The 24,499-nt window shown below is 33.6% G+C and overlaps 2 protein-coding genes across 4 annotated transcripts in view; both read left to right on the top strand.

Annotated features, from left to right (window-relative positions):
- The window catches only part of LOC100645050 (tyrosine-protein kinase transmembrane receptor Ror), a 347,662-nt gene extending 329,470 nt beyond the window's left edge, over positions 1-18,192 (top strand). The window contains exons 5-15 of one of the 3 annotated variants that reach the window (XM_012311290.3): positions 11,702-11,792; positions 12,801-13,020; positions 13,099-13,223; positions 13,292-13,839; positions 13,923-14,162; positions 14,244-14,377; positions 14,483-14,699; positions 14,780-15,121; positions 15,195-15,463; positions 15,539-15,711; positions 15,812-15,997. In XM_012311290.3, the coding sequence (XP_012166680.1) occupies positions 11,702-11,792; positions 12,801-13,020; positions 13,099-13,223; positions 13,292-13,839; positions 13,923-14,162; positions 14,244-14,377; positions 14,483-14,699; positions 14,780-15,121; positions 15,195-15,463; positions 15,539-15,711; positions 15,812-15,851 (2,399 nt within the window). In that variant the 3' untranslated portion in view covers positions 15,852-15,997. Of the gene's footprint in view, positions 1-11,701; positions 11,793-11,985; positions 12,331-12,800; positions 13,021-13,098; positions 13,224-13,291; positions 13,840-13,922; positions 14,163-14,243; positions 14,378-14,482; positions 14,700-14,779; positions 15,122-15,194; positions 15,464-15,538 lie in introns of those variants that run through there. The other 2 variants (XM_003397255.4, XM_012311291.3) reach the window with 2 other exon arrangements.
- Positions 18,193-18,768: 576 nt separating this feature from the next.
- LOC100644929 (glutamate receptor ionotropic, kainate glr-3) lies at positions 18,769-23,030 on the top strand. Its single transcript, XM_003397254.4, has 6 exons — positions 18,769-19,187; positions 20,162-20,335; positions 20,971-21,209; positions 21,474-21,691; positions 21,905-22,158; positions 22,765-23,030. The coding sequence occupies exons 1-6, from the start codon at positions 19,108-19,110 to the stop codon at positions 22,976-22,978; spliced, it is 1,179 nt and encodes a 392-aa protein (XP_003397302.2). The 5' UTR covers positions 18,769-19,107; the 3' UTR covers positions 22,979-23,030.
- The last annotated feature ends 1,469 nt before the right edge of the window (positions 23,031-24,499 follow it).

Genomic DNA, 24,499 nt, shown 5'->3' with positions numbered 1-24,499 from the left:
TGCGAAGATATGTAAAATATCTAACGTAGTGCATTCGTTATAATATTTAGCGGGTGAGAGAGATCTCTGCCCAAGTTCCAATTTTTTAATTATGACTGCAAAAAAATTTTTATTTGCATAAATGTCCGCAATCTATCGATGAAAATATAAATTTAGAAGCAAGAGCTTAAAGAGAATGTATCTTCGTCTTTTTACAAATTTTAAATTATCTTTATAATTTTCCAGAATTCGAAGAATTTTGTACTTATGTACTAATTTACAGGTTACTGGCCTTCTCTGATTTGTCTAACATATTAACAGTCTAACATGCTAATAAAATTATCAGCGGAGAAGTGAGCAAATATACAGTGGCTACAAGAAGTTTCGTCACGTACGCTTATTTTCCAATGAAGCTTTTTTTTGGTCAAATTGGTATGAAATTTTTGTAGTTATATGAAAGTTTACAAAAAGTACCACCAAATGATACAAAACCTAGCACTAGAACTAGCTGTGAAAACGACGAATTTCAGATCTTCTTTTTTCTAGAATTACTAAAAGCATGTAGATATTTTAGTCAAAATGAATATTTATTTTTATCTAGATAGAGACCCGATTACTTGGATTTATTTATTCCAATTAATATCATTTGAATTGTAACGATTCATATATAGAATAATTAATTACACATTACAGATCTGTAGTTCTAGTATTAATATACATGGATATACCTAATTAATTAATATGTATTAATATGTGAATGAATTTGTAATAGAAAAGTATATTGAAATAATTAAAGATATAAGTATAATATATAAGTTTATGCTGACTCTCTTAGTGTTACTAGACAATGAAATGATAGAGAGCACATTCATATATTTATAGCAAAAGAACATTGCCAAAAAAGTTAAGCTTATAGCTTGGACTCGAGGCTACAGGGAACATAAACGGAAATCTGTTTATTAGTTCCTTTGTTGCTAGACTTTGCAATCCAAAACATAATGTATATTCAAGGATACAATAATATGCACCGTTCCTTATTTAGAATATTTCTTCGTAATAGCAGTCTCCAAGTCACGGATATACATAAATAAAGATGTAGAGTTTTTCTTGAAATAGTGACTTCAATATAAATGTAGTATCTTGAATGGGTCTAGAGGAGGGACAAGTAAGGATACTTTATTTGTTAGCAAGTTGATATAGTTCGTGTATTTAACAACGATGAATATAATGATAAAGCGTGACAGATTATTCAGTGATAAACAATGTCAACGTGTTCGTTCGGCTTACCAGCTTTATACACCCGACCTCTCGACGTGTACTCTTAGAATCTTCAAAAAGGACTCCTTCGACCTTAGATCATTTCTTGATCTCTTCTCAGGGAGACGAACCCCACTACGCTCGGATCACGCCACCGTTCGCACCTATGATCAAGTATATCGCCTTCCTTGTAGATGAAAACAACAGACTGAAATCGACGTTTCTGGAAGTCGCTGCTTGGCGGCAACTATGCGCTCGTCGATACATTGTATGCCCCTTGTCGGGCAAATAAGGCGATCCGCCTGCGACATTGTAGGACCGCGAGCGACGGCCAGAAACGCGACCCATACTAAAACCTCGCAGCGTAACAAAGCGTACACCTCCCTCTTTTTTTGATACTACATAAATAATAAATAAAACCATACGTCAATATGCTTTTTGTGGTCACTGTAAATAATTGTTAATCATTGAGAATTATTATTTCATATGAAACTTCATTTCACCATGCTACATTTGACCTCTCTTTATCCCATATTCTCTGAACATTTCTTTATCGATGAAGCGTATACAACTACTCTATACATAATTAGCCTAAGCTCTCAGGAAAAATGTCTTATTTACGAAAGGATCTTATAATCTTCCTAAATCCACGGATTTCCACGTTCAAAACACTTCTGCCAAATTTCCTCCATCATCCTATTTACAATATCAGTATCCCTCATAAATATTGTATTAGCTACGCTTGCTGTATTAAGTACGATCTGCATACACGAATCTTGGATACTTTCGCGTAGATGTGCCATCAAAATAGGAGAGAGGCTTAACGACAGAACACCGTTACCGAGCTTTATTATGATTTCATGTAATTTCGCTAATGGGGATTAGCCGCTGGCCGGACATAGAATAATATTAAGGTGAAACTTCCTCGTCCGGGCTTTAAACCGTAATCTAGCTTAATACGACCGACCAGGGAAGGATTATTTTTCGGGGGTACGGATTCTTGTCTGCCTGGTAAGCAGTTAGGCTGGTATACACGTCTGCCGCGTTATATTTTCGCGGCTAATTTCCCTCACGGCTTTACTTCAATTACCATAAGTTTCCGGCCTCTGTCTTAAATTTTGTTCATTTTAATTATTGCATACATTTTTATTGAATATCGTATTTTTGGGATAAGTCTGAGTGAAAAGATGTTGACAAGTTGAATAGGATTTTTAACATGAAATTTGATATATACAGAGAATCAGAAAGTTGACTGTCATCGATTTAATCCATTGTTTCGCATAATAATTTACTAATTAATAATATTAGTAAATTGTCAAGTGACAAGTTTAATAAAATAATCGAACGATTTGTTATTGTCGTTGCTCTGTTATTTAAAGTCGCATCAACTGTCAGGGTTATTAACTGCCAGGATTACTTTTTCTTAAAAAATCCACGTGTATTTTTGTTTCTACTAAAATGTATTATATTGCCCGGAAAGTGTCTTTCTTTCGCAAACGTGTTTTTTACAACAGTGCACAAAGTCATATAAACATGAAACCAAGTCTGTGAAATGTCGCGGTGTTTATCTCAACAGAATAAAATGGATCGTACGTAATTCGAGAAAATAATATAAAAGAAAAAGCGTTGTGCGTCTATTATTTCCTCATAAAACGAAAGAAACTTTTCCGACAATCTAATAGTACAAGACAAGGTGTTGCTTGAGACAATCATTTGCTTTATTATCAAAAGTGTTCCAATTATGAAACAAAATATATTGATACTGATAATCGGTAACATGTAATTGTCACTAATAATATTCACTCGATAACGATAAAGGATCAACGTCTCATACTCCCTAACAAAATGAAATACCATGAAATACCAAAGACCATCTTTTTGCTCGAATACGATTGCTCAAAGGGTGAAATCTGAATGATGCGCGGTGCTGATTTCAAGCGGAAACGATACGCAGCGAAACGTCGCTGATCACGAGGCAGTGCGACCATTAATATTAATGGAATACCGATACGACGCGATAAAAGCGATTTAATAGCGTAGTTAATGGCATTATATCATGGAACTACTGGAGCCATTAGCGAAATTACGGGGAAATTAGATGTACCGGGGGCTGGCCACGCTGATCGTCCTTTCTGAGCTGCATTTTTAACCAGAATCACGCGCCATCTGCGTCTGCTTTTCGTGAATCCTCGATGAAATTTCGATGATTCTAGAACCCTCATATGCAAACGCGTATACGATATTGCGTGCATTACTCATGCAAATTAATTACAACGTTAATGCACTGCCTTTTAATAGTGCGCTGATTATTCTAACCATATTTGGTACATTAATTTCGCATGATCAGCTCTTGAGACTACCCACTGCTTTTGTTTTCAATTTTTATAGGATTGTTCAAACAGTTGTTAATCACGTTAGTCGTCATTTATTTCCTGGTGATCAAACATTTGATTTTCCCTCGATTACATTTTTTTAAATACAACGATAACTTTACCATCTTCAATCGGTAATGCCGTATTAATCCACTAGTTCTAATTCAACAAATTGTAGTTATTATGTTTCATGCAAATAGCGTTGTTCCAGACCGAGGTAGCATAGCTCGAGTCGCTTGAAACGAATTTTGTTTTTCACCGCCTTTTTCATCGCGTTTCATACGATCATCAAAGCGTTAAAAACTGTAAACATTTGAACAAAACGTCACACGAACCATCCACAGAAATTTCAATCGGCAGCCAAGATTCCTCAGACACCCGATACGATTCAGATCTCGAAAATCGTTTCGCGGCGCAGATATTGATATAGCAATCGTCGCTTCCAATATTCAACGACTTCTATCCTCGGCTGTTTTGGTCAGCCACGAGACTTCCAATTAAAACGGACAAAGAAAAAAGCAAATGAAAAAGGATAGAAGGCGGGGAAGACAGGGAAAAGATCGGAAGAGAACAAGAGTCTCGACTTAATTTTGTATGCACTATGCTTGATAACAATTTCATCTCCGATATCGCTGGTCGATTAGTCGAATAACATCGAAGCAAGTGGAGGAACAAGGGGAGAAATAAGAAAAAGGGAGGAATAAGAAAAACAAGTGCAAGAAGAATAATAAGAAGAGAAAGAAAAAGGAAAGGCAAGGGCGGCCGCCAAGCATAAGAAAGGGCAACAAGGACGAAGATCCTGAAACCAGCCGAAGGCAAATCACGTACACTGCCGCCTTCGTGGGCTACTGAATTGAATTTCGGACAACACTTACCACGCCAGCCTCATGAATAATGCATTCGTTGGAGTGACTGGTCGCGGGTGTCGCGCACGGAAAAGTGTTGACCCTTTGACCAAGATGGATGAGGCGGTCGTTGATTATCAAAGACAAACGTGGCTTCCAGCCGCGTTTCTTGCACCCTTCTCCATCTCTGGTGCACACCGTACACCAGAATCGACTTGCTCAAGCTTTTGGCTTTGAAATATCCTCGAAACGGCGCGATGCGACGCCTCGCAAGTCTAATCGATGCGCGTTGAACGACGATAGAGATATTGCTCCGCAGCTTTAAAACAGATGGGGCACGTCTTCGGGGTTCTCCTTGGGAGGTGGACGACGTATTTGCTCGGAATTTTTATACGTCGCGCGTTTTAGAAGGACGAATCTTTTTGAAGGATGAGAACAATTACAGCCGAGGAACGTTCTGTAGAAGTGTTCTTATAAATCCGTATCAAAATCGTGATTAGACTTTAGACTTTTATTTATTTATAGGAAGTTGGAGGGTAAAACAATTCATAGAATGCACACAATATGAGAGAAGTATATAAAATATCGAAAGTATAGTACTCGTTAGGATTTACCTAAGTTTTTGATTATATTCATAAAAATATGAATTTGTATAAATGTTCATCATCTCGTAACACATAAAGCTTCGTTCATCGTGTTCGAACCAAGTGTTCGATATGCGCAAGTTGGTTTTGGATCTCAGAACGAGTACATTTTTGGTTCCATCAGTTGTTTTCGCCAAACGCGTATATCAGTTCCTCGGCCAAATTGATGGCTTACGCAGAACGCATACACGCGGCGGTAATCGGCAAAGGGTTAATTAAAATTCTGCTGAAAAGATTCAAGAAGAAACACGTGTAGCTATCCGTATTGTCCCAAAAATAGATTCCGGAAACGTCATCGTCCCGCGGAATAATTAATTCGAAACAGGGACTAACCCGATTGCCTGGCGTGTTTTCCGGGCTACCCACGCTAAAAGCGCGGGCCTCTCGAGAAAAAGTAATTAGAATTCAGAAAGGGCGAACTATACCGAAACCCGACACTTTGCATATAATTTCGCTGGGACCGCGTGTATACGCGGCGAGTACTCGCGCGATACGCGGTGATACATTATGCTATTACGTTTCATTGCCCGACATTAGACGAGATTACGTTCCTTCCCTTGATATTACACCCGGTGCCCAGGGTGACTTAATGGCTTATTTCATCATCGCGACCGGCCGAATATTTTTCTGCCCCTTCTTCGGCACTTTTTCCGACGATCCGCGATATCTTCGCCGGCAACCACCCGAAAACCGTAATTTGTACCGTCGTAAAAGGCGCCGGTGAGAATTTGCGAGTTGGCAAGATTCTATCGAGACCCACGCTAACTTATTATTCTTATCGGCAGGAGCGTTCGTTTAGCCTTTTCGAGGGAAAGAATTACAGGTTCTTCGTACATTTGTACGAAGCAATTCTATCCTCTGTGATCTTATTTATTCACTCGATAATTCAGATACGATGACTTCAAAATGGAAGAAATTTTATTAATCGAGTCATCCTATGCCCAGCAACAATTTTTATAGCGATGGAATTCAAAATTAACACTGACAGATCAATTTTATTCGCGGTTGATTCGCAGTACTTGCAAATGTTAATACGATGTGATTTATTTCGAACAAAATAAGAAGGAGGCGGTTCTTACTTGGTAAGTCTTTTGAGAGATTGACAATTCGAATGAGAAATTCGCTTCTCATCTTCAGTTAATATGTTCAAGATACGATTTAATCCTTTGCGCTGTAGTTTTATTAGGTTGTCCGAAAAGTTTCTTTCGTTTTATTAGGAAATGATAAACGCGCAATGTTTTTTGTTTCATATTAGTTTATTGAATTATGCACAAAATGGATCATACCTAATTCAATAAAATAATATAAAACAGAAATTCTTCTTCATCTATTATCACCTTATGAAACGAAAGAAACTTTTCGGACTACCTAATTATGTATTTCGTCAAGTTTACGTATTAAGAACAAAAGACAGAATTTTGCCCATTCGACAACGTGCAAAAGTTTCGAAAATATCAATTTTCTCCAATATCTTCCTTATGATTATGTTCTAGCTGAGACAAAACAAAGACATCGTGATTTTTATATAACGATAATATCATGAATATTTTCAAATCGATAACCATTCATTATGTGATTTGATAATTACTTATTAATTAATACTTTATAATTACTTTATTATCAAGTTATATTCAACAGCCTAGTAAATGAAAAATAAATGTTTGTTTTCCAAAACTGTTTCCCTATAAAACCCAAGTTTCACCACAAAGCATAAAAGTATAATATGTCTATTATACTATAATTACGGTTATTTAAATAAATATATATTATTTATATATAAATTTATCATGCAAATATGTATATACAAGAACAAATATTCCGATGCAAATATTTCGACGATGTCTCTGATAAGTATCACGATGTGAAGGAAATTCTTATCGATGGAAACGAGTCGCAGCACGCGATCGTACCAACCAAAGTCGAATGCACTATGTTACAGAGATGCAGCAGCGGTTACGTGTCCGACCCACGTATTATGTATCTCGAACAGGAAGTGGAAAAAGATAAGACAACTTGGCGTCATTAATAACTCCTCCCCCGCGTTCCACTCGCATCTGGAGCTTGCTCTTCCTACAACTCCGTGGCCTTCCATTCACCTCGATGTTTATTCCTAAGTAATTTCAACACTTCAATGGTCATTTTAAAATTCGTTCTGTCGGCAATATATTTCACGTGTCTCTGCACTTCTCTTACGAGATTCTTTGTTAATTTCATGGAAATTCTAGTTTTCTTCGCTCGTACAACTTTTAAATAAAACTAACGTAGAACATCGGAGGAAATGGAAACTTTCGAATTTTTAGGCATTTCCAAAAGTGGATTTTTCCTCGTGAAAAGTTTGAGAAAACACGGGGTCTCGTAAGATTTGAGAAAATTTCTATGTCAGAAATTTTGTATCACAGATATAAATATTTATCAGACTCCCGTCAGTTAAGTTAATTATTCTAAATTTCTAGAAACAAATTTTAATTCGTCGTTTCAAAATCGCGAAATATGTGTCGCTTTACTACTCTGATCTAGTATGTGCTCTATAGAACACTCATAGATAGATGCAATTCAGTCAAACGGATGCTTATTGCAAACTCGCAAAACGGCCATTACTCTATTCTGAAACTCCAACAAATCCCCTCTAAATCCATCGAATTACACGCGATTCGTATTCCATCGAGGTTCACTTCCTCCCTGTACGCGCGGCAGCCTCTTCAATTTCGATCGAAGAGTGAAAAACAAAAAGCGAAAATTAATAAAAGAAAGGCGAAAAACGCGATCGAAACATCGCGATGATGGCCGCGCATTATCGAAGCCGTGATAAATCGAATGGAGCGCGACCGGAAGCTCGAGTTGCATCGCGTATCAAATTCGCGGCCGGAAATCGTACAATGCGGTCCGTGTAATGAAAGATAATTGAAATCAAAACAGAATCAATGCGGGGAGCTACCAGTTTGTTACCGTTGCGAAGCTACATAAAAATCCCACTGTACGACCATAAAGCAACCTGCAGCCCGCGATTTCGATTTTTCCTCACTTTTTTCCCTGTTTTACTTTCATCCTGTTTTTCTTTTTTTTTTTTTTTTATCTTTTTTATGCACATCCTCGTATCCAGTTCGGCTTTATTACGTTTTCCACCGGTGCGCAAATATTTCCACGATGAAAAGGTGGTCGCAATTACGAATGGAATTACGCGGATGCAGCGCGTTCCTCTCCTTAAACAGAGAGAATTGTAGGATATTTTAATAAATCTATTTTCCATCCGTTTCGTGTATTTTATTTGTCGTGTTTAAAGTTGAATTATTACGTCGTAATTCCCTGAAAGCGGAATTACGTAACGTAGAGTTTTTATTAGCAGGATATTTGACCATTGGGTATTTTAATATGTCTGCACCGAATTTAACGACAGATATTTTGTTAACATTTTTTACCTCATTGTAATGACGAAATTAAATTCTGTTCTGCGTAGCATGTTTTTCAAATAATGAACGACAATTAAACGAACGAGAATACCTGGCCAATTTTCCTGTAGTTTTTGCATTTTAGCTGTTGAAATAAAATATGTATTACGTACAGCGTGATATTGATTTAGACAATGAATCGTGAAATATTTTAATAATTTCCTATTTTGATCGTGTATTTGTTGTTTATTTTACATGTTTCCATTGTACTTTCAATCCGTTCAAGTGGACTCATTTATATTCAGAATATTTTATTTTCTTAAATAATACGAACATTCGAATACGTCTATTTTCCATTTATATCGTATTTTATTATTACCTTCAAATAATTCGATAATATTCTCGTTGCAACATTTTGAAATAAAATTGTGTAACATTCTGGTCTTCTCTTCTTAAATAATGAACAGAATTTAAATATTGAACGAGAATTTTATGAATATGTAAATGAACCTGTTTGAAAGTTTTAATACCACCTGATATCTACGTTAATCACGACATCGAAATTATATGATTTTTAATTTTAACATGTCGTTAATACAGTACATGGTTTAATATCTATTTTATGAAAATTTAATGAGCGTTGAAATGTCAGCAACATAGCCTCTTCTCTCAAACAATATTCGTTATATCCTCTCGTTATTTTACATGACATGATGATCATCTAAAGTGAAAAGAGCGTAAAGATTATGGATCTACAAGACACTTTACATCGCTTATAAGAAAATAATAAAACACTGCAGAAAAATCTGTAATTCATTACTATGATACGTTCCAAAGCTAAAATCGACCATTTTTAATAAGCAAATAATTCTCCTATAATTCTTAAATATAATATTAAATAATAAACTAACTAATAAATGTAATACTTCGTCTATTAATATTTCAAATATTATTAAGTATTTCGATTATATATGCGGAAATAATATATACGATTCGATAGAATAGAGGCAATTTTCAGTCGAAACCCGATATATTCTAGCGATTACACCACAAAATTTCGCCACATTAAACGATGAACAGAACCGAGAATCTTTCCGAGTACGAAAAGTAATTTCGCTTGGTAATCGTTGGTAGTTTGTTATACGTAAATCGGTCCTGAGGGAGAGACACCCTCTATATTTGTTCGCAAGGTTCTCTGCGCTGGTGCAAGGTAAATAATATTGGAAATCTGAATCTACCGACGAGGCAGGAGGACCTCTCTCCACTAGCTTGTTGTGGACATTTCGAAAAGTTTTCCGGCGACGTTGTTTGAACGCTACTCATTAAGCAAAATCATCGATTTCACGATAAAAGGAAGACGAGTTCGATTTAATCGTACTTGTAGATAAGAAAAGAGAAGAATTTTCTGCTTGAGCATGTGCTTAAATATTATTGGAATAACATTATTTTATTATTACAATTGTAACAGTGAAAATGCAAATTTCCATCTTTAAACATCTCACACTGAAAACCAACTTTTCTGATCGTTCTAATGTGGTAAGAAAATTGGCGTTTATAATAATCGCGTGGGACTATTTTTCGCTTTGTTATTCGTTTGTTTCGTATTAATTTGAAAGAATAAGTTATCGTTAGATGCGGATAAACAAAGAGGAAACACGCAACAATTTTGTGCCAATTAAAATATCAACAATTTAATCGCAACGAAACTTAATGATCGCGAAAGTAACTTAAAAAGCGTTCTATAGTCATAAACGCAAAAACAGGGAACCGAAAACGGAAAGAAACGAAAGAACAGCTGGAGCTAGGAAATTACAACGCGAAACAACGGTACTATGCCATACGCCGCGTTTAATTTCTCTACGAATCACAGAGTTCATCCCTTTTCTCGAAATGCAAGGACGAGGTTGAAACTACTGTTATTTTTCCTCTTTTTCCTTGGAGAAAGAGGAACAAAGAAAGGGAAAGCAACGGGGAAAATAAAACAGACAACCGTACATACCGGGTGAAAAAAAGAAGAGAGAAAAGGAACAAGGAAAAAACGCAAAAAATGAGACAGAGAGATCGAAAAATTCGACGGCAGGAAATTTTTAGCGAGTGCAGCGTACACCCTTTTCATCGTGTCCCAACTCTTTTAGAATTATAGCGGTACAAAGGCACGAGCATTGGCGGAGGAGGATGAATAAACCGTAGCTGCAAATGCAGGCTCGCGCGAACCCAGAGATTTTCAAAAGGACCACGCGACGTGCCAGGCGTACAAAGAGAACAGCAGTCCATCCTCCTTTCGACAGAAGAACACCTTGAACATTGCACCAGAAAGATTTCAGTTGGTCCGCTGGTATCATATTTTTATCGGGCTGACGTCTATACCACCCTACCCGTAGGCATAGCCGCGCGTCATCTGGAACAAAGCTCCTGGTCAGGATTAATGTTGAAGAGGAAAATGGAGTATAGAAGACGTGTAAACACGAGAGAGAAGGATTGGTTGTGTTCAAAGAAGATGACCTTGAGTCACGATAGAAAGACATACGATAATAAACAAAGATGTTAGCACAGATCCGATTTTTCTGCACAATTTTTAGATTTTCAAGTTTCTTAGAGATAGCTTTCGAACCTTTCAAGTATGTTATTCTTTATTATCATTAAACAACTTTACCATTAGAATTAATGATAAAAAATATATAATGAACTGTTTCATAAAATTACATAAAGTTACTCTAATTAAAAACTAACTGTAGAATCAATACAAGAATCGAACTGTTTTGGAAATAAATCATTTTTGTTGAATAAATAATATAGAATTACTCGTCACTGTATGTGGTATAATTTTTTGAAAGATTTAGGAAATAGGGAACAATATTATGAATAATTATACAAATCCATTATGAAGGAGAAAAGAGAAGGATGCAGTTTGAGAGGGTGGATTGTTTCGAAGGCCAATTTTGAACTGATACGATTTTGAAAAGAGGATAATTGACCAGCTTAGGCATTGTAATAAAAAATGAACAATTTTTAAACTGTTATTTAAAGAAATAATATACGTGGCATAAATGAATAAAAATGTTTAATAAACGTATCAAATGTTGTAAAGTATTTAGAGAATAATATGAAACTATATGAAATATTTATAAACCTCCGTGAAATGTAAATTAAATTTTTAAGTATATTAATGCGTTTCATAGAAAATATGTTTTTAATTTAAATAATAATTTATTTTACAGTTCCTGTGCATCCCGACCACGCCATTAGTCAAACATCGGACGATGATAGATTTTCACCGGACATGATTGGTGGTGGCGATTTTATTGAAGGGTAAATATTAAATTTACGTAACATTTATTATACAGTATGACGTCTTTCAGTAAATAACATTTTAGATTAATAAATGATAAACGATACTGTTTTTAAATTTATATTTGATAATTAATGACATCGACTATTATACCAGAAAAAAAGGGTATTTTGGAACATTTATATACTTTTAAAAAAATCTCTAATATTTAAGAGAAATTTTAAGTTAAATACTTTAAATTTAAAAAATGTCAAGTAATCATTGTTATTGTATTAAAATTATGTTATCATAAATTGTTATCACGTATCTATTTTAAACAGCTACTATTTTTTTTTAATTGGTGATTCTTTATTTCACCGCCTAAAAACTGCGATTAGCGTCAGTTTACAAATGGACGCCGGGTGTGGTGTTAAATGACATAAGATTTTTCTGTTAAAATTTTTAAAGATAATTTATAAATATGAAGCTACTCTTGTACCTAGTATTGTTACAAAATACTCGTATTTTTGTACGTGCCATACATAGTGTCAAAAATGTTACAAATGTTACAGAAACAAGGTGATCATTGTTTGTTTTTTTCAGTGAGGTTATAGAAACTGCCGCGAATTTTGTACGACAGTAAACATACAAGAATGTAACTGATATTCGTTAAATAAAGAACCGAAAATATAAATTTGTGTTATTTTATTTTTATTTTAAAACATTTTATTTCATGAATCAGGACATTCTATCTATTAATAGTTGTGTTTGTTTTATGCTTGAAGGTTATGTTTTGGAGAAAATAATCATGTATCTTCCTAAAAATCATGACATAAAATGTTCACGCAATGAAATAACAAATTGATATTTTTACTTTGCACAGCAAATGAATCTGTATATGCTTCCATTATGATAGAAATATATCATTTTCTGAAATAATAAAACAAAACGTTTTTGTACTTCTAACCTACCAAATTTACTCTGTAAATTTCTATGTTATTCAATGAATATATTGAAATAAATGCTTTTTTGTTTTGTATTATTAACAGCATTGGACCTGGAGATGGATTAGATCTCTCAGGAACTGGAATGTCAACTCCTCACATCTCTCATTTGGCATCGACAAATCCATTTAGTATATTATCACCAAGTCCACAACCAACTAGTTCTCAATCTAGTACTATCGACGTTCATACAATCGGCGGCCTTAGAAACGTCAATATGCAGTTATCTCCTGGGAGAAAAGACAATCATGAAGGAAAATGCGAGGTACGTAAGCAATCATAAAGTCTTAAATTGGTCATTAAGTTATAAATCCTGTATTAAAGTCTTAACTCATTCTTTTAGGTGTATGTAGGGAAAACATGTGCACAATTTTTAGGAAATCAATCTGTTTATATTCCATATCCAATGACCCAAGAACTGCTTGATGATAAACTAATGAAAGCTTTTGGTGTTATCAAATACTCAAAGTAAGTGAATTGTATATGTTTGCAATTTCATCATACTAGAACAAAATAAATTTTTGTTTATGTTTCAGTGAGGTCTCATCGAATTGCGAAGGTTATGCAAAACCATCATTATGTTACTCTGCATTCCCAATATGTCGTGACCCTGCCAGTATTCTTAAACTTAAAAATTCTGAAGCTAGCGCAAGTTTATTTCATTTTCTGAATTCGAATCAGGGTGATTTGTCAAGAGACGCAGGTGATGGGGATGATGCAGATGATATTACAGGAGTTCATGGCATTCCCAGAAAACGTAGTCCTACATTAGGTCCTGGCTCAGAATTCAATCCATATAAGGATGGGAAAGCTTCCAACAAAAAGATAATAAATCAAAGCTATGGAGAAGCACAGTCATCTAGTAGAAACGAGATCAATCGTAAATTACGCAGGATCTGTCGGCAAGAATGTGAAATGCTAGAAAATGATTTGTGTAAGAAAGAATACGCAATTGCTAAAAGACATCCACTGATTGGTCATCAAGTGCCTTTAGTTGATTGTTCTGATTTACCAATGGAAGATAGCCCCGAGGCTCGTGATTGTTTAAGTCTTGGAATTTCCTCAGGAAACAATGTACAGGAAAGTACGTATTGAACTTCTTTAACAGCACCTTAATTAATAAAGCTATATTATTGTATTGTAAAGCGTTGTTTCATTTTTTTGTAGATGACTACTGTTACTGGGGAAGCGGAAAGTCTTATCGTGGTATTGTGAAGACAAGCATTAGTGGAAGACCATGTATGCAATGGTCGCATGGTGAATTTAATCTCCAGATTTCCGATTATCCCGAATTAGCTGGAAAGCATTCATACTGCCGTAATCCAGGCGATAAAGAATTACAACCGTGGTGTTACGTTTATGTCGATAGTAAGCCGCAAAAAGAATTTTGTAACATACCTAAATGTGGTAAGTTGTGATAATTAAATAAACAATCAAGGACATATTACTCATTAGTATAAAAGTACACTATAACTTTTTTCTTCACAGTTGAAAACTTATGGATCTATGCAGTCGTTGGTTTTGTACTAACAGGAGGATTTGTTGTCATATTAGTCTGTTACTGCTGCTGCTATAGAAGCAGGAAATCTAGAAGGCAAATGAATCATTTGCCATCAAATAAGGTAGAATTTTACCTAATTTGAAAACTATATTTTAAATGAATCTGGATGAAAAGTTTCTCTACTAACAATAACAATACAAATTAATACTTTATTTTTTATTTAAAGATGCTAACCGGTATACAATGTGATAAAAATATATACGACGGAAGACGAAGTACAACGCAACCTATGGAAATGAGTTCTCTTTTAGCTGGTCCTGGTAATACAACTCCAGGAACAGGAACATTAAGTAGCGGTAGTAGTCGAACGTCCAATAATAGAGTACCGCAATTTACTACCAATAATGTTGTCCTTTTGCAAGAACTTGGAGAAGGAGCTTTCGGTATGCATGAAATAGAATAATTTTATATTTCCTTTTTATACACACTTTACATAAACTATAATTTTCTGAACGTTTTCTAGGAAAGGTATACAAGGGTGAATTACAAACCGGCAATAAATGTGAACCGCCAATTTATGTAGCAGTGAAAACGTTAAAAGAGAATGCAAGCCCAAAAACACAAAGCGACTTCAAACGGGAAGTTGATCTGATGACAGACCTAAGGCATCCAAACATTATTTGCCTACTGGGCGTAATATTGAAAGGGGAACCAATGTGTATGTTGTTTGAGTACATGACCCAAGGGGATTTACACGAGTTTCTCATTTGTCATTCACCAAGATCAGACGTTCCATTAAACAATGGAAGCGGAAAAATTTTAGAGCAGCCAGAATTTTTACACATTGCTTTACAAATCGCATCTGGTTAGATCAATTTGGAATTTATAGTTTTATTACATATATCTATACAATTTACTAAATCAAGATATCATATTAGGTATGGAATATTTAGCCAGTCATCACTATGTTCATCGAGACTTGGCCGCGAGAAACTGCCTAGTTGGAGACAATTTAACTGTAAAGATTTCCGATTTCGGTTTATCTCGTGATATATATAGTAGCGACTACTATAGAGTTCAATCCAAAAGTTTATTGCCCGTTCGATGGATGCCACCAGAGTCAATCCTTTACGGAAAATTTACGACAGAATCCGACGTATGGAGTTTCGGAGTCGTATTATGGGAAATTTATAGTTATGGCTTACAGGTAATGAAATAATGTTAAATAATAACACTATGGAATTAAAAAATTATACTTAAATATTGCACGTTTAATTTACAGCCATATTACGGGTATAATAATCAAGAGGTAATAGACATGATTCGATCACGGCAATTGTTACCATGCCCGGAGGATTGCCCGACGATGATCTACAGCCTAATGATAGAGTGCTGGCACGAGGTGGCCAACCGCAGACCGCAGTTCCCGGAGATTCACCATCGCCTGCACAACTGGTACATAAACCAAACTTACCTGAGCGATTTCTGTAACGAATCTATCACCAGCTATTCCGGAAGCAGTCATAAAAGCACGAATAAAACCAATTCTACGCAGCTATCAGCGCCAATATACAAATGCGATCCAAAGGATATGAACTTCAAAGGGAACACGGAGCAACCATTCTGTAACCTGAACGACCACAGCAATGGGATCAAGATGCTGCCGCCGAGCTTTCAGAACGCGAATTCCGTCGAACAGAGATCAAATTGCGGCTTCAATGAACACGGCACGCCCATGAAGGCTCCCATTTATCCGAATCAGACGACAAACATCAATTTGAACGATTTCGATGATAAACAGTGTTGTTCGCCAAAATTAAGCGGAGCGAAGAAAGTATTGCCTCCAGCACCTCAGCCGATGAACAAGATAAACACTCCTAATGGAACCAGACCAATGCAAAATGGAGCGCAACTAGTTGTCAGGTTACCAGACCCCAGTAAGGTCACTACCGAGACCAGGGTATCGAAGTGAACACGAACGAAGATTGTTCACTTGAACAATTTTTGTATGTACTCATGGTAATCGTTACACAAGGTATATATCTATACCGTTCGTTTCGCAAGTACGATTCGATTTTCGAAGCTTCGGATAACGTTCGTTAAACAGGATAGGTAACTCTCTCTTCAATACCTAATCACTGCCACGTTTCCGTATTTATTTCTTCAATTGGAATATACATATTTTATATTGTCGATAAACACGTAAAAAAACATGGTGTACAACCTTAACGAATTTTTTATACATACATACAACGTAACGGAATATACATACGTATAAATATGAATATATGCAGTATAGGATGTAGGCTGTACCGTTTAATATTGTCGCGTTTCCCTTGTATTATTTCGTAGTTACATCTTCAGTTTTATAATATTTTCAACGTATTGAAAATCACGTTAATACGTAATCAAACATATTTACTAATAACATCTTATGCCATTAATTTTATATAAGTGTACGAGATCTAATATTCCGTTATATTATAGTCACAATGTTAGTGATACTATTCATGCGACAAAATTTCGCAAGTTAAGCAAGTTCTGTGAGACTTTTTATACTATTTTATTTATATTTTTGCATACGCGAAACCGTGAATTTCTCGACTGATCTATTGTTACTAGATTGTAATATAAATATAATATCGCGTGTCTGCCAGATGGTATTCACCATCTAATACGATTCTGAAAATCTATCTCCAGAAATGGCACAATAATCAATTATTGGCTGTACGTTGTAGCAGTAAGTCGATTACGCGAAAAGCACAATCTCATTGTGCGTTTAATAGATTTTTAAAAAAGTAACTTTATCTGTGAAAATTCGTAAACTATCAGTGATGATTCATTTAAGAACGAAAAGCAATTTTGAATCATATCTGAACGTGAACAATTATTATGCTCAATCAACCAATCGCGCATCTTTATTATATAGAGCAAAATGTTTTTCATACTCTTTTCATCATTTCATAAAATCTTGTATCTTAAATCGTTCGCTCGTTTTACGTAAAAAACCAAGCAAGATCGTGTGCTCTTAACTACTGCCAGAATTTAATATTCTTTATAGAGTCTATTCAGTTAAACGATACTCAAGACAAATATATTGATGATTGCACTGATAGTAAGAACTTACAAAAGCTCAGAAATTTCCAAGAAATTATTGAAAAGTTGTCAACATTATTAACATGTAAATTATACAGGATCATATTATTCATGTATAGAGCGTAGAATCTACGATTATATGGAGCAGGCGTTACAAACTGTATTCATAAACGGTTCGAAACTAGTCTCTAGTGAAACTCGAATAATAATAAAACGAATTAACGCCTGACTCGTTGCGATATAGCGTGAATTATACAGTTAGAATCGTAAGCAAGCGAATTGTAGGTTATGGAAGTCTAGAGTGAGAGTGTTTAAACAAGATTGTATTATACTTTTTATAATTTTCTATTAGGAGAGGAGAGTCAAAGGGGGATGTTTTGTCAGCCGAGATAAAGCTGTCAAATGTTTAAAATCGATTTAAACGAGATGATTAGAGTAACGATTTAATAAGGTATTATGTTAAAACGGAACTCTTTTTCAGAGATGACGAGCCTACGAATCGGTCTTTGTATTATTATTAATTATTATTATTAATTGTATGGTAATCCTGACGTCCGCATCGAGGGCTCGTTATCCGTTAGATTTAAGTTAATTTATATCAATCGTTTTGAAGAAGGATCATAAATGTAAGATCTTTATATATTTAATCTTTGATCTTTATATATGTATATATATCTATATATATACACATACACACGATCAAGTACGGTATACATATATACGATCCATGTTTTTTGTATGAAAGCGATATCACTTCATTTTTCCCTCTTGTCACACCTCGATCCCGATCTATTTTCAATCCGCAGCAACATGTTCCCTGAATAAATGTTAAAATATGTACGTATTGTATTTATTGACTTCCTCTTCCTAAACAATTTCAATTCTTTTCTCTTAACTTAATATAAGTCTTTTGCGTGAAAAAATAAATGACTTATATTATTTACTAAAATGAGCATTATTAACGTACTTAATTGTCAGAAATAATTACACAATTCGCAAATACTTTACAAAAAATTCTCTAAATAAAATAAATAGCAAATAATGATTTTTCAGATTATTTTCTATTACTTTATAGCATAGATCGATAAATTAGTAATTTCGAAGTATTTTATTGTATCTAAAAAAAGACCACATATTTAAAAGAATTCAAAAAGAAATTACAGTGACACAATTGCAGGTGATTCGACCTGAATTACGACCATTATTGCAAATTTCAGAGATAAAAATCAAAATCAATCAATATTCGTAAAAGCATTATTTTTTAACGTGTATCTTCTCGACGCGTTATCTTAGTAAAAAGATCATAATGTAGAAAGGTCCCCCTTCTACGTTATAACAGTAATATTTCGCTGATGGACAATCGCAGTACATACCGGAAACTAACGGGTTAATGGATATTCACGATGTGCGTTGCAAAAGCAAACACATCAAAGATGCTTGTAACCCTGTTCATAATAATCCTTCGTTATTGCCGTGTAAAATGTCAAATGGAGAAAAGTATAATTTGGGACAAGAACCAACAAGATTTCGTTCAACTGTACAATGATTCAAGATTCCGCGATTTCCGAAGACAAACGATTTCCACGAGGCAAGATTTACATATGAAAGATATCAGTGGAAAAGTTCTGAGAGCTTCTTACTACGAGGTTTTAAACAGATCCCTTATAAGCATATGAATTGCCCGTAAATTCGAGGCGTTGTTCCGCGAGACTCAAAGAATACTTCATCGTTATACTTTAGGAACAGGATTTAGTTATGTTTTATGAGAACGACACGAAGGTGACTGGAATCTGTGGCGATATATGGAACCTGCTCGCATATCATCTCAATTTCACGTACGTTTTTCATATCACGTATAAATTATTTTTTACGTTAAGAAGGAAGATTTCAGAAGTTTTGTTAACAATTTCTAAAAACTAGTAGACATAGAAAAAGTAATTTGAGATTGTGTTTAAATTAAAAATTCAACTATTCATTGTTTTAATCAGAATATTTAGTGACTTACAAAATTAATCAAATCATAACAAGAAAGTTTATTAGTGTCATCGGATTTTTATTTAAGCATGTTCAGGTTTTCCGATATTTTCTCGATATTTTTATTTCACACTGAAATATAAGTATTATATGTTTCTTAAATTATTTCATGCAGAACAAAATAGAACTCACTAATATAGAGTAAAACGGAACACCTATTGTAATGCTTATACTAAGTTAAAAGTGTTTATCTGCACTAAATGTTGTTTGTAATATTATGTCATATTTAATTATACTTATAGAACTTACATTTGCAATTTTTACAAAAATACAAATTTTATACCTTTTGTCATGGCTTTAAGCGGGCGTTCCATTTTACTTTATCCTATGGTTAAGGAAATATTTCAATACTTCTAGAAAATCTCTCTACTAAATTAAATTAACAAAAAGTCTTATTTTCTTATAATCTAAGGTTCAATTAAAACATCCGATTCTCTATTAACAAAATGCAAAATTGAATATTCCATTCTATCCTACTTTCTCAAGGTTGTACATCTACAACATTATTCGGGAATTTCCACAAATAAGAATTAATAGGAAATTTTTAAACATTTTAATTATCGAAACACAAACCATAAGAAGTTAATATAATATTGCTAGAAAAATTAATTACTCTTGTATATTTGATGATTATCTATATTATCTTGTATCAAGTATATCCTAACTATAGCATTTTGTACGAGTGCTGGATAATTTGGTGTTTAAATTGATAATATAAATTTTTTAAATATTAAAACGAGCATTTAAGGTAAAAAGCATCGAGTTATTGGATTAGGTTGATACCAGTGAAATACGGAGAACATCACTTCGGAGAACGCTTGGAAAACGGAAGTTACAACGGTGTAATGGGGTTGCTCGATCGAAATGAAACGCAAGTGATTTTGCGAACAGGATATTATGCTCTCCGCACGAATCTATTCGACTATACTGTACCCGTTTGGAATACCAAGTAGGAAATCTCTTTTTAAATAAATTTTTAGTTGAAAATTATTTTTATTATTAAAAATTATTGTTGTTATTTCTGTATTTAGAGGTAGAATCACAATAGTTATTATTTTATTCTGTGGATAAATCTATCACACCGTTCTAAGCCGAAAAACTTTATTGTACTTTCTTACATGGGCTAGGGATAAAAACAAAAGAATATCTTAAACCTGTCGATTATATTTGGAACTATCTTCTAGTTACTATTTATTGTAACTAGCGCATCTGCATATGGATGGTGAGCGCGAACTCACGTTGTCATTTTTAACAATTACATTAAACGATTCTATTAGCCTCTGAATAGATATTTCTTTAAATTATTTAACTTTAAAAAAATTCTATTAATCTCTGAATGGATATTTCTTTAAATAATTTGACTTTAAAAAAAGAAATAAAGATCAATTACAATTTTTTACATCATTAATGCATACTTAAAGTTGTAATGCTATATAGACAACGTAAATATGTGGTCATCTATGATGCAGTGATACCAATTCAAGATTAAATTTATCATGTTTATTATTTACGTTAGTCACGTTAGTTTGGTAACATTTGTTAAATAATTTATTATGACTTATTTGACTGACACACGTTAAACAGGTACCGATTGCATATAAAGCCAAAATACGAATACGACAACAGGTGGCTGTTGAGCATGTTTACACGCGAAACTCTGTGCACTCACATTTTTCTAATCCTGATATTTGCTGTCGCTGGTTACATTTTTCAATATGGATCACGCAAAAATCGCAAAAGAAATAAACAATCAAAGTCAAGGAGTGGATACTTCAATTTCGCCGACCATATCTTTTACACATATTCCATAATGTGCTGTCAAGGTTTCATTATTTCTTATTCTATTATTATTCTCTTAATTTGACAATTCCAAAAGTTTATTAATTTCTATAAATTCTATTATTTTAGCTACTATACTAGCTATTTATCGCACTATTTCTAAATGAAATAAAACTTACTGGAGTTCAATTATAAAAGTAGAATTATTCTAAATTTATTCTTCAATATTGTAAATCGATTATTCTATGAAATAGCTAAAAACACGAGATTTATTTTCAGAAGAATTTCGTTGTGTTTAATATTTTCAGGATATCTTCCGCGAGGTTTTTGTGATCAGAGCAAGATATTATCCACATCGAAATTTTTATTCGCTTGGTTGATGCTGCTGATTTTCAGCTCTAATCTTATTTATCGAATGACAAATCGGTCTATGACACCACCGTTTGTCGATTTTGACACGTTGTTGAAGCAATCGAAATACAACGTTCTAATTTTCGAAGGATCTATAATCTACGAATTCGTAAAGGTATTAGGGCAGACTTCAAATTCCTACAATACTCTGTATAAATCCAATTTTTTTATTTCGTTATGCTGTTTGTTCAATGATTTTATCTGTATTTTCCAAAAGTATTTTAAATAAGAAATAAAAAGGAAAAAAGAGGTGGTTTTCAAAAACATGAATTTCAACAGTTCGTCCCCTATACAGTTATTTAATGTTGACTCGATAATGTACTTTCAGAATGCCATTCATTTGCCAATGTACGACAATTACAAATTATCGGAACGTATCTTCTTTGAGAAAAATTTAAGTTTCATATACAAGGAAGTTTGTTCTGGCAAAAAATTAATCGCCACTTTGGAGAACGAAAACAAAGCATATTCAAGAAGCAAAGATTTCTGTCCGATCGTACCAGTGGGAAAAAATTATTTTCAAACTTGGATTGGATTTGGTGTACCAAAACGTTTTCCGTACAAACGTTCCATCGACACATCGTAAATATACTTCTGACAAATTAAATAATTAGCTCTAAAAAATTGTTTAATTTTGAATATCGAAATTTAGAAAATGAAAATATATTATACAGTGACTCACGAAAGTAATCGAACAATGCTAGAAATTTATTAACTGTAACATTGTAATAAGACACGACAACGTGGTGACTGTATTGATAAAACGTCAAACGAATTTAAAACTGTACATATGTAGAAATTACAAGATATTTATGGAAAACAAATGCTTGGTAAAAATCACCAAAGTTTATGAACAGTCAATTCACTATATTAATAATTCCGAATATTTATCAAGACCGCAAAATCTTTAAATTGCATTACATTGCTAATACTAATTTTCTATACTAGTTTTTTACAAAGTGCAGGTTCCCAATAAATGTCATGTAATTTCTATACAAACTCGTTTCAAATTCCACTATTATAATCACGATAACAGTTTTCGATTTCAAAATTCAAAAAGTTTCGTGATAAGTGTTGCAATATACGTATACAAGTGATAAATATCGCGGGTCAAAGTTGAATGGTTTGAAAGGGGACACATTTTCGTGCTATTTTTCTTACTTTTCTTAATCGAATTATGGTTTTCAGAATAATAAAATTACACGAAGTTGGCCTAATAGATATCTTAAAAGATCGCTGGATGAACTATCGCAGAAACAATATAGAAAGGAGTCCTTTCAAAAGGATCGACATAAATCAAGTTTATCTAATTTTTGAGATGCTTTTTATTGGTATTGTTCTTTCCCTCATAATACTTTCATTAGAAAATCTAATATTCTTTTGTAGAAAGGAGCTTACGTAATTACTGTTGTAGCTATGATAAATGATAATAAATGAGATATGGTAATACAACATTTTTCACCCTCGTTTCTTTTTTCCTAATTAAAATAAATAACAAACGATATTGAGTAAATATTCACAAAAAGGGAATCACTTCTGATTTTCATAACTTTTAATATGTTGTCATGGTCATCATCCTGAGTAGTATAAAAGTCTATTAAAGACTTATCATCAAAAAAGGTTTATCGAAAAATTATTTCGCATTTTCGTAGTAATTTTAAGCTAATCAGAAATGAGTTTCGGTTAAGTCTGGGTTACTTGAGAAGAAAGTCTCGGTCCTTCGCACTTTATTAAATATAAATAGTGTTGGGGAAATTGCGTACTTCTGTGTAGACCGTTTTCGATAATAAAATGAAATTTTGTGAATATTTACCTAATATTGAACAGTCTTAATATTGACCACGCTAGATTTACACATGCACATCTAAGTCCTAAATGTGACCCATCAACTTGGCGTATTTATAATTTTCAAGTTACCACTAAATACATCCGTCTGAGCTGTCTCTCAACGTCTATATGTAGCGTTTCGTTCTAAATTGCAGAAACTCCAAGTGGAAATCTCAGTAACAGAAAAGAAGTCCCATTTTATACGATTTCTTTTCCATTAACCTGGCAATGAATAAAATTTCGTATTATGAAGTCGATCTACATTACTAAATGCATTTCTATCACTGACCTAAATCGTAGGTATGTTTTCATGTTACAACGATTTATCAGTATGAAATCGTAGCGTTTAGCATCGACTGTGTTGCAGAAACGCGAGATCGTGAGACACGATAACATTTACCGAAGCAAATGTTAGAGCAATTTACCGTGACGTTTCGTTAGCAATATTAGCTGGAACTATTTTATTGAAATGGCAGCTTGATATGTGACACGCGATTAATTTTAATCGTTGTGTTCAATCTTAACAGTGTAGATAATAACGCGTAATTATGTGGATTATTGGAAAGATTATTTAAATTTGTTATAGAACTTTGAAATCATGTATAGTAAATGGGAAAACTTGCATGAAAAAAGGAAGATTAACTATCGAATGACTGGAAAAGTAAAAGAATAATTTCTGTAATATTACGTAATATTGAATAGAATATTTTAAAATTTGATAATAAATTTAGTAAAAAAAATTTGTTCATCCTTCGAATTTAATTTAACATTTAATCGAAAGTTTCTTTTATTTTTCCTTATTCTAAATTCAATTGAATTGAACAATATCTATAGATAGCTAATTTACAGAAAGCAAAGAATTTACTTACGTAAAATTAAAATTTTGCATTTAAATTATAAATTTTTTCATATTTCTTTTCTATCCAATAGATATGAACAAGCTCCTATATCTATTTTATTTATATCCAATTAAAACTTTCAATAAAATATTGCATATATAATTACTTCACGTGTCACAACACAACTACAACATAATGTCTTTCAATGTGTGTAAAACTTCTTCCTTCTTACTCTATTCTAATATTAAAAATGAAAT

This window comes from Bombus terrestris, chromosome 8 (assembly GCF_910591885.1).
Source record: "Bombus terrestris chromosome 8, iyBomTerr1.2, whole genome shotgun sequence".
Taxonomy (NCBI): domain Eukaryota; kingdom Metazoa; phylum Arthropoda; class Insecta; order Hymenoptera; family Apidae; genus Bombus; species Bombus terrestris.
Note: the sequence above shows the minus strand (reverse complement) of the source record. Positions and strands in the feature narration are given on the sequence as shown.